General features: G+C 46.0%; 1 protein-coding gene across 3 annotated transcripts in view; it reads left to right on the forward strand.

Moving 5' to 3' along the window:
* The window catches only part of DHRSX (dehydrogenase/reductase X-linked), a 200409-nt gene that overhangs the window by 163140 nt on the left and 25202 nt on the right, over window positions 1-12067 (forward strand). For all 3 annotated transcript variants that reach the window (XM_057717844.1, XM_057717845.1, XM_057717846.1), the window contains exon 5: window positions 830-1037. In XM_057717844.1, coding sequence (XP_057573827.1) covers window positions 830-1037 — 208 coding nt within the window. The remainder of the gene's footprint in view (window positions 1-829; window positions 1038-12067) is intronic.

Below are 12067 nucleotides of genomic sequence, written 5' to 3' on the forward strand. Positions count from 1 at the left end.
TAGAATAAGCATGCAAATACACACAGGGTTACACGCACGTGTAAAATGCACATCCACACACAAGTACACAGGTGTGCAGTACTCACACAGGTGTACACGCATACACGTGCAGCTGCTGGCTGCCTGCTCTAGGGGATGGAACCATAAGGGCTGGGCATTTGTCCTCCCCGTCAGCTGTGTCCTGGCCTCCGTGGGAGGGACTCGGGATGGCGGTGTACGTGAGCTTTGCCCCTGGAGGGTAGGTCTGTTTGTCCCAAGCTGAAGGGTAGGATGTATACGGCCCCAGAATGTGCTTCAGCAATGTGCTCGTGGACCAATGGCTGATAGGCCTGGGCTGGGACCTACGGTGGTGACGGTCCCCACAGGACTCCTGAGGGATGAATTCATCCCATCCCCTCTCATCCCATGTCATCCCACCCCACCCCATCCCACCTCATCCCATCCCATGTCATCCCACCTCATCCCATCCCATCTTATTCTACCCCCTCCCATCTCATCCTACCCACCCTATCTCATCCTACCCACCCTATCTCATCCTACCCCATCCTATCATCCCACCCCATCCCATGTCATCACATCCCATCCCACCCTACCCAACCCCACACCACCCACCCTGCCCCATCCCACCTCATCCCACCTCATCCCACCTCATCCCACCCCACCCCGCTGTCATCCCATCCCACCTCATCCCACCCCATCCCATGTCTTCGCATCCCATCCCCTCGTCCCATCCCACCCCATCCAACCCCATCCCACCCTGCCCCATCCCACTGCATCCCACCCCATCCTCCCTGGTCTCACTCTCCCCGAACCCCACCTCTGTCCCCAGCTGGCGTCATGATGGTGCCACAGAGGAGCACCGAGGACGGCTTTGAGGAGCACTTTGGGGTGAACTACCTGGGACACTTCCTGCTGACCAACCTGCTGCTGGACACCCTGCAGGAGTCGGGCACTCCTGGCCGCGGCGCGAGGGTGGTGACCGTGTCCTCCGCCACACACTACGTCGGGGAACTGAACTTGGACGACCTTCAGAGCAGGTGGGTGCCGGCCGCCAGGGGTCCCAGGGGCTTGCCTGGAAGGTCAGGGTTACCTGTCACAGGGGTGCTCCTGCCAGGCGATGGCGGTTCACACCCCCTAGCGTTTGTAAATCAGCCTGTCTCGTGGTAACCGTGGCGACCAACACGGGCAGACCTCGGAGATGCTGCGGGTCTGGTTCCAGACCGCAGCCAGGAAGCAAATATTGCAACAAAGCAAGTCGCATGTGTTTATTGGCTTCCTGCTGTGTCTACAAGTGACGCTTACACTAGACTGTCTTCTGTTACGTGTGCAATAGCGTTATGTCTAAAAAAAAAAAAACAACGCACACACGTTCGTTAAAAAAATACCTGACTGCTGGGCTTCCCTGGTGGCACAGTGGTTAGGAATCCGCCTGCCAACGCAGGGGACACGGATTTGAGCCCTGGTCCAGGAAGATTCCACATGCCACGGAGCAACTAAGCCCGTGCGCCACAGTTATTGAGCATGTGCTCTAGAGCCCACAAGCCACAACTACTGAGCCCACGTGCTGCAGCTACTGGAGCCTGCGAGCCTAGAGCCCGTGCTCCACAGCAAGAGAAGCCACCGCAGTGAGAAGCCCGTGCACCACAATGAAGAGTAGCCCCCACTCGCCACAACTAGAGAAAGCCTGCATGCAGCAACGAAAACCCAAAGCAGCCAGAAATAGAGAAATTAGTTAATTAAAAAAAAATACCTGATTGCTTAAAAAATGCTCACCATCCTCTGAGCCTGCAGTGAGTTAATCTGTTTGTCATAGTAACATCAAAGTGCACTGATCGCAGGTCACTGTCTAACAGATATAATAATAGCGGAAAAGTTTAAAATTCTCTGACAGTGACGAGAATGTGACCCAGAGACACAAGATGAGCAAATACTGTTGGAAAAGAATGTGTCAATAGACTTACGCAACGCAGGGCTGCCCCAAACCGTCAATGGGTAGAAAATGCAGTATCAGTGAAACGCAGTCCAGGGAGGTCTGCCCGTGTGAATAACTGTTTGCTAGTTGGCACTCATACATCCATGTAAGTCTAAAATAGACTTTATTTTTCTTTATTTACCCTCATTTTACACTTGAGGACACTGAGAAGCATATATTTCTAAAAACTTATTTAATTGAAGTATAGCTGACTTACAATGTCGTGTGAATTTCTGCTGTACAGCAAAGTGGTTCCGTTACCCATATACATACATTTTTTCATATTCTTTCCCGTGACGGTTTATCCTGGGATATTGAATAGAGTTCCCTGTGCTCTACAGCAGGACCTTGTTGTGTATCCATCCTGTATATACTAGTTTGCATCTGCTCACCCCAACCTCCCAGTCCATCCCTCCCCTTCCCCCTCCCCCTCGGCAACCACACGTCTGTTCTCTGTGTCTGTGAGTCTGTTCCTGTCTCGTAGACAAGTTTCATTTGTGTCACATGTTAGATTCCACATAGAAGGGAAATCATGCGGTATTTGTCTTGCTCGGACGTCTGGTCTCCAGGACTCAGGGAGGGTGCACGTCTGTTGCCTTAAGCCCCCAGTGTGTGGCTCACCTGAGCTGTCGGAGACGTCCGGGGTTTGTGAGTCCGGTGGCGGACCAGCCCGTGGCCGCTGAGCCGGGCCACGATGGGGGTCGCGGGGGCTCTGGGTGTCTGAGGGAGTGAATGGGCTTACTGCACTCCCTGGCGCTTCCGAGTTTTCCCCGGTTATTTCTCAGCATGGAAAATGTGCACAGCCCTTTGGCCAAGACGATGCTTTCCGCACGGGGCGTGCGTACCAAGGGAGAGGCAGAAATGACCCCGAGGCTGGAGAGCTTCTAATGCCGCCTGTGGTGCTCAGATAGCAGCGAGCCTGCTTCTCCCCCTGAGCTCAACACCCTGTGTTTTAACTCCTGGGTCACATGGTCCCTTAGAGGGGCCTCTTTGGAGAGACTGGTTCTCTCATCCACGTGGGTCCAGGCTCAGGGTCTGCAGAGGGTATAGGATCGCCGAGTGTTTCCTGCATCTGATGTGGACGTGACTCCACATGGCTGGTAAAAAAAAAAAAAAAAAAAAAAAGCATCATTGTTGTATGTCAATTATACCTCAATAATAGTCCTTAAACATTTAAAAAAAAATTTATCGAGAACTCAGAAAAAAAAAACCCAGCGTCATGACAAGGGACCCCGTGTGCGGGGTGGGGTGCCCCTTTCAGGAATAGTCTCGTCTTTTTCTCCTTTAATTACGGGTGTAGAGATATGCAAGAGAGAACGCAGCTGTGTGCACACGTAGCTTCCTTTTTCTAAAATGAAGCCTTTTACCGCATCGCACAAAACTGTCGTTTGCAGAGACGTGATCTCGTGGGCTGCGGGAGTGAGTGGGTCAGGAAGCCGGTGGTAAACTGCCCTCCTGCATTCCTCTACATTTTCCTATATCAAATCAAATCAAATGCATCTCATTCTATCGTTTTTTTCCCCCTAAATGTTTATCCAGAAGGGACGAGACCATTTACAATGGTGGTTTTCAAGGTGGGGTCCCCACAGTAGTCGCACCTGTACCACCTGAGAGGTTGTCACAAAGGTAGGTGCTCAGAGCACACCCGCCACCTGTGAAATCAAAACTCTGGGGCTGGGAAAATAATCTGAAAAAATACGTATATACACATACACACACACACATATATATACACACATATATGTAACTGAATCACTTTTTTTTTAAATTAATTTATTGGCTGTGTTGGGTCTTCGTTGCTGCACGCGGGCTTTCTCTAGTTGTGGGGAGCGGGGGCTACTCTTCGTTACGGTGTGTGGGCTTCTCATTGCTGTGGCTTCTCTTGTTGCGGAGCATGGGCTCTAGGACATGCGGGCTTCAGTAGTTGTGGCCCGTGGGCTCAGTAGTTGCAACTCTCGGGCTCTAGAGCGCAGGCTCAGTAGTTGTGACACATGGGCTTCGTTGCTCCGCGGCATGTGGGATCTTCCCAGACCAGGGCTCGAACCCGTGTCCCCTGCATTGGCAGGCGGATTCTGAACCACTGCACCTCCAGGGAAGTCCCTGAATCACTTTGTAGTACACCTGAAACTACCACGATATTGTAACCCTTACTATGTATAAAATAGATGGCTAGTGAGAACCTGCTGTACAGCAGAGGGAAGTCTACTCAGTGTTCCGTGGTGACCTAGACGGGAAGGAAATCCAAAAAAGAGGGGAGATATGGATACGTAGAGCTGATGCACTTTGCTGTACAGCAGAAACGAACACAACATTGTAAAGCAACTCTACTCCAATAAAATTTTTTTTAAAAAGACAGAAAAAGGTACTTCCTAGCAACCCGCCTCCTCCAAGTAAATTTTATATATACCTTACAGTGTCTATTTTACTTCTGACCATGCCAAATATACCCTTTTAATTCTATTAAAAAAATACAGAAAATTACCTTTAAAAAAAAAAAGCCAAAGTAATTCTTGTTCAATTTTAAAGGCTCGACAATAGACTGTTTTTTTAAGAACTTTTATTGAGATACAGTTGACATACAATAAACTGCATATATTTAAAGTGTACAATTTGATATTTTTCTTCTTATTAGTAATTCAACAATAGATTATTAAAATGTTAAAACTCTTAAAAAAAAAACTCAGGGTGCAGACAGGCAGTGGGAGTTGCAGTGCACGCTGACATCTGAGAACCAGTTGGAATGAAAACCTACTGCTTTGGGGGGTTGAGAGAAAGAGAGGAGTTCTTGGCTCACAGCTGACGTAAACGCTGCTGGTGGTGACAGGTAGTTGCCACGACTGATGGGCTGTACTTGTAGAGCATAAGTCACTTGTAAAAGCATAAAGAGTCCCAAACCCAAGTGGGTCGTTAGGCACGAGAGGGCACGTCTGCTCAGCCCGGCTCTCCCTGTAGAATAAATTCCAACTGAAAAGGTGGCAGTCTCTGGAAATCTGTAATCGATGAAGACGACGCGTGTTGTAGCGGATAGCTCTCTTATCTATAAATATAGTAACTTATACTTGGGGGCAGGGGATGAAAAAGCTATATGCTGTTTAAGTGAAAAAATTATATACTTAGTATATTTAATGATTCTATATAATGGATTATGTATGTAAATAATGATATAAAATATATTTAATGCATGTGATTATGCAATTATAATTATTTGCTTGTAATTATAATTATATATGTGAGGGAGGGAGAGACGAACTTTTTAAAAATTTATTTTATTTTTATTTATTGGCTGCATTGGGTCCTCGTTGCTGCGCACGGGCTTTCTCTAGTTGCAGCAAGCAGGGGCTACTTTCTGTTGAGGTGCACAGGCTTCTCATTACGGTGCCTTCTCTTGTTGTGGCACATGGGCTCAGTAGTTGTGGCACGTGGGCTCAGTAGTTGTGGCTCTCGGGCTCTAGAGCGCAGGCTCAGTAGTTGTGGCTCTCGGGCTCTAGAGCGCAGGCTCAGTCGTTGTGGCGCACAGGCTTAGTTGCTCCACGGTATGTGGGATCTTCCTGGACCAGGGATGGGACCCGTGTCCCCTGCATTGGCAGGTGCCTTCCTAACCACTGTGCTAGCAGGGAAGCCTGAGACCAACTTTTTTTTTTGAGACTGACTTTTTTAAAGGTATCAACTGTGCACAAAGCTCTATTACATCGTTTTTTAAAAACTGATGTACAACATTATATACTATTATGTACGTTACAGGTATATAGTAGAGTGATTTACAATTTTTAAAGATTACATCCCATTTCTACTTATTATAAACTATCAGTTATATTCCCTGCTCTGTACAGTGTATCCTTGTAGCTTATTTTATTTTGTTAATTTTGCGGGTCTTTTTTGGCCACACCACACAGCTAGTGGGATCTTAGTTCCCCGACCAGGGATTGAACCCGCACACCGTGTAGTTGAAGGGCTGAGTCTTAACCGCTGGACCACCAGGGACGTCCCCTTGTAGGTTATTTTATAGCTAATAGTTTATACCTTTTACTTCCCACCCCCTATATCGCTCCTCCCACTATGTGGCCCCTCCCGCCTTCCCTCTCCCCACTGGAGACTGACTTGTTTTAAGAAATTACCTCCCAGGACTTCCCTGGGGGCACAGGTGTTGGGAGTCCACCTGCCAATGCAGGGGACACGGGTTCGAGCCCTGGTCTGGGAAGATCCCACATGCCGCAGAGCGACTAAGTCCGTGCGCCACAGCTACTGAGCCTGCGCACCTAGAGCCCGTGCTCTGCAACAAGAGAAGCCACCGCAATGAGAGGAGCCCATGCACCGCAGTGAAGAGTAGCCCCCCACTCGCCACAACTGGAGAAAGCCCGTGTGCAGCCATGAAGACCCAACACAGCCAATACATAAATGAACAAATAAATGTATCTATAAAAAAAGAAATTCCCTCCCACACTTGGGGAGGCTGACGAGGTTGACCAGCAAGTTGGAGGTTCAAGGACGTGGTGACGTTTCTAGCCTTGAACATAAAGACTAGGGACTTGGGCAGAATTTCTCTGCTGAGATGTCTGAGGCCACATCCTTTCTTCTTTGGAGGGGGGATGCTCATTCTTTTGCCCGTGAACACTTTCACCTGATTGGACGAGCTCCACCCCCACTGCAGAGACTCATCTGCTTTAAGCCAGGCTATTAATTTCAGGGTTCATCTCCTGTAAAAAAAAAAAAAAACCACCTTCCTGGCAACAGCTAGACTGGCATCGAACCAAGCACTTGGGCGTGGCCACGTAACGTGAACCGTCGTGGACGCAAATGTGGGGGAGGCCTTCTCTACAGGCTGCATCGTGGTGTCCGGGAGATGGGTCTGCCTACCACCCGACCTGCACCCTGTTTTGTCTCTGTTCAGCTTCCTGCACCCATGGGTGCCTCGGGACCCAAGAGACCCTTGGCGGGGTCTTGTCAGGGCTGTCCCAGCGTCATGCTGGCCCTGAGGGTGACTGCACGGGAAGACTCCTCTGTGCCTCAACTCGGGACAGCTCCTGCTGGTTATCCTTGGACCCTTCCCTCTGTGTTTATATTTTTTTAATGAATTTATTTATTTGCTTATATTTTTGGTTGCGTTGAGTCTTTGTTGCCGCGTGCGGGCTTCCTCTAGTTGTGGGTTCGGGGGCTACTCTTCCTTGCGGTGCGAGGGCTTCTCATTGCGGTGGCTTCTCTTGTTGCAGAGCATGGGCTCTAGGTGTGCGGGCTTCAGTAGTTGTGGCACGCATGCTCAGTAGTTGTGGTGCACAGGCATAGTTGCTCCACGGTATGTGAAATCTTCCTGGACCAGGGATCGAAACTGTGTCCCCTGCATTGGCAGGTGGATTCTTAACCACTGCACCACCTGGGAAGTCCTGGATGCTTCCCTGTTAATGCAGGTGGCTGTTTCCTGGAAGAAAGGAAGGAAGGGGAGGGGAGGAAAGGAAAGGAAAAGAAAAGAAACGAAACCAGTATCGTCCTATCTCCCCTCATCGGACACAAACCAAAGCAATTTCCCCACCTTGACTCTTGACCTCGGGAGAGATCAGGAGATGAAGATGTGCTCTTGGTGGCAGAGTTAACAGGACCCTCTAGGTGCAGGAGTGGCCACGTCCTGTGCTACCAAACAAGGTGCTTCTTTGGATAAAAGTGATGTGTGTCCCTGTGTCTTGTGGCTTCATCCACAGAGGTCCAGCTTCAGACCAGGGCTCCGAGTGGACATTCACGGGGTGCCTCACCCTGTCTCCTCCTAGACGGTCAGCACACCCTCCTCATGGCTTCATCTCCCACCCCAAGAAACTTACATCTTTGGGGCTTACTTCCTCTGAAGGTAGAAAAGTCTCCTTATCTTTATTGGCTTTCTCTCCTCTTCAGTGGAGCAAATCAGCGAAGTCCACATTTTTATGGTTTGTACCAAGTAACTTTTGGGTTTTTTTTTTTTGGTGGCGTGGGGTGGGCACACCATGTGGCTTGCGGGATCTTAGTTCCCAGACCAGGGATCAAACCCAGGCCACAGCAGTGAAAGTGCCAGGTCCTAACCACTGCACCGCCAGGGAATTGCGAAGTAACTTTTGCTTGTGTAAAACCCTTGTTCCTGTGTGAGTTTCCTGGGGCGGCCGCGACAAAGGACCAGAAATTTGGGTGGCTTAGAGCAACAGGAAGTTATTGTCTCACAGTCCTGGAGGCTGGAAGTCCAAGATCAAGGTTGGCTGGTTGGGCGGGGTGGGTGTCTCCTGGAGGCCCATCCCTGGCATCCTTGGGCTTGTAAGGAATCTTTCCCATCTCTGCCTCCACCTCCACCTTCTCTCTTTTGTATCTTCATGTGGTCTTGTCTTGTGCATGCCTGTCTCTTTGTGCAAACTTCCCCTTTGTATAAGGACACGAGTCATATTGGATTGTAGTCCACCCAAACAAACTCATTTTAACTTGATCACCTCTCTAGAGACCCTGTTTCCAAGAAAGGTCCTATTCTGAGGTCCTGGGGGGTTAGGACTCTGGCCTAGCTTTTTTTTGGGGGGTGGGGGGGCCAGTTCAGCCCGTAACAGTCATCACTGTTCCCTCCTCAACTGATAGATCCTTAACCTTTTAAGGCTGACGTTATTTCAACCTGACATTGCTTTGCAGACACAATAGTCACTGACGTATTACAGGCCGGCCAAGTCTCATTGTGCAAATAGCCATCTTGGTTGGAGTTTCCCAAACTTATTTAACTTCGGGACAGTTATTCAGTATTTTATTCATAAGTACGTCTTCACGTCCTAGTGTATCGTTGGTTGTGGTGCCTCTGTGGTGAGATGTCACTTGACAAATGTGCTATCCTGCATTGACTTGGTTTTCACTAAAAGTTTGGCATGTTCACTGCGTGTCCTGGGGACCCCTTACAGACAGCTGGCACTCTCTCCGTGTTCCTATCAACAACTCTCCCAGGGGTTTGGGGATGAGGCTGGAATTCCCAGGTGAGCAGCCACATCCCAGGCTGTCTCTGCCAATTTCCCTTCATGGAAAGACAGAGGCGCCTCGCAGCTCATGGTATTTTCAGAGATCCTGGTGGGTGGTCTCTGTTTCCACCTTCTTCTGCAGTATTGAAGCTAGGACACCAAGGCAGAATGCAAGGCAGTTGTTTGTATTGTCAGAGGGAAATGTCCGTTTGGAGGTGAAAGATTATTTACCTACCGATTGGACCGGATACGGGTCCCACTTGCAGACTGTTATTGGACTCAACCAACATTTGAAAAGTGCCGACCGGAAGCTAGGTTATGGGTAGCACGTGGAGCTTCCGTAATTGTGTTTGAAATGTGCTGACGTGTTACTGTCCCAGAATTGACGCTTAAGAGAAGCAAATGGGACTTATGCGTGTGAAGTGAAGATGACACAGTCAGTTGTCTTATTGGAGTGGAATTCAGCCCTCTCTCTCTCTCTCTCTCTCACACACACACACGCACACACACACACGGCACAGCATCCAGCGGGTAATCACTGAAGAGCTCCTTTCTTATAAGAAACTGTCCAGGTTGCTTGGTTTTTTCTGATCTCCAACAGCAAGAGGGGAATAATGTTTTCTATCATACGGCCGAAAACATGGACCTCAGATCCCTTCAAATCATATCCAGATTCAGGGCCACGTGTGTTTCATTGGGGTTTTCTTTCAACAAGAAAGCTCAATGAATTAATGATTTTCAAGATTTTGTCTTATAAATCCTATACTCATAGGCAGGATTTCTTGTAGGATTGAGGGCGTTCAGGAAATGGACTCCTCGTGAGACACTGAAAATAATGCAGGGTGGTTTTGTAGGACAGGTGGGCGATAGTTCACTTGTTCTACGAGGTACTGATGGGCAGTAAAGAGCAGTGCTCAGGAGGAACCTTGACCACTGGTGTGCAAGTAGCTAAAAAACCAGTGGCGCCAAGTAGGAAGTGTGTGGATCGATACGGTGTAGGACAGAGGTGGTGGAAAGCCAGTGGGAAAAGCCACCTTTAAGTTACAATGGAATATATCTATACATATATACACACACACATATATGTATATATGGGTGTATATATGCACCCATATAGACATATATGTGTCTATAAGAGTATATATACACATAAACACACTTATGTATATATGAGAATATATACACATATATAGACACGTGTATGCTAGAATATACACACATGTATAGACATACATATATAAGTATATATAGACACATATAGACACACATGTATATATGAATATATAGGCATATTTATAGTATGAGTATATATATACACATAGACACGTATATATGAGTATATAATATGAATATATGTACACACATATAGACATATGTATATATGATTATATACATGACTATGCACATATATAGACACACATGAGTATATATAATATGAATATGTGTACACAGAGACACATGTATATATGAGTGTATACATGACTATATGCACATATATAGACACATATATATGAGTATATATAATGTGAATATATGTGTACACATAGACACGTATGTATATGAGTGTATACATGACTATATATCCACATATATAGACACACATACGTATATCTATAATATGAACATATATGTACACATATAGACACTCACAGGTATATATGAGTGTATACATGACTATGCACATATATAGACACACATGTATATATGAGTGTATACATGACTGTGCACATAGACACATGTATATATGAGCATATCTATAATGAATATACATGTACACATAGACACAACGCATGTATATATGAGTGTATACATGACTATGCACATATATAGACACAGGTATATATGAGTGTATATATAATATGAATATATATGTACACATATAGACACACATGTATATATGAGCGTATACATGACTATATATGCACATATGTAGACACACACGAGTATATATAATATGAATATATGTGTACACAGAGACACATGTATATGAGTGTATACATGACTATATATCCACATATATAGACACACATGTATATATGAGCATATAATATGAATATATATGTACACGTATAGACACATATGTATATATGAGTGTATACATGACTATATAGCCACATATATAGACACGCATACATATATATGAGTATATCTGTAATATGAATATATATGTACACATATAGACAAACACAGGTATATATGAGTGTATACATGACTATGCACATATATAGACACACGTATATATGAGTGTATACATGACTATGCACATAGACACATGTATATATGAGTATATCTATAATATGAATATATATGTACACATATACACACAACACATGTATATATGAGTGTATACATGACTATATATGCACATATATAGACACATATATGTATATATGTGTGTATATATATGAATATGTGTACACATATAGACACGTATGTATATATGAGTATATATAATATGAATATATATGTACACATATAGACACGTATATATGAGCGTATACATGACTATATGCACATATATAGACACACATGTATGTATGAGAATATATATAATATATACACTTTTTTTTTTTTTTTTATGTTAAGCATATTTATTTTTAAGAGTTTGGGGCTGGACGTTCGAGGGCTCGGTTCTGGTTCTGGCTCTGAGTGACCACAGTCACGTCGCCTGTGTGGCCTTGGTTCCACCATCTGTGACGTGAGGGAGGAGCGACACAACCTCTGCAGTCCCTTCCAGCCCTGATACTCTCTCCTGCTGCGTACACACAGCAAGTGAGAAGGTGTGGGTCACCTGGGTCCTCGGAGACCTGCAGGGCAGTCCCCCAAGAGGCAGAAAACCAAGGCTCCTCCTCCTTTTCCCTTCATCTTTTCATACACATATACATATGTATGATTATATATGTGACTATACACGTATATAGACAAGTATATGTGAGTATATATAAATATGAGTATACACATGTATAGACACACAATGTACATATATGTGACTATATACACACATGTCTATATATACAGACATGTCTATATGTACACATGTATACACATCCATATCCATATATGTATATGGACATATACACACATATCTGTACACACACACACACTCATGCAGTGTGACCGATGGCTATTTCTTGGTGGGGGGAGAACACTGTGA

Source organism: Hippopotamus amphibius, chromosome X, assembly GCF_030028045.1.
Source record: "Hippopotamus amphibius kiboko isolate mHipAmp2 chromosome X, mHipAmp2.hap2, whole genome shotgun sequence".
Taxonomy (NCBI): Eukaryota; Metazoa; Chordata; class Mammalia; order Artiodactyla; family Hippopotamidae; genus Hippopotamus; species Hippopotamus amphibius.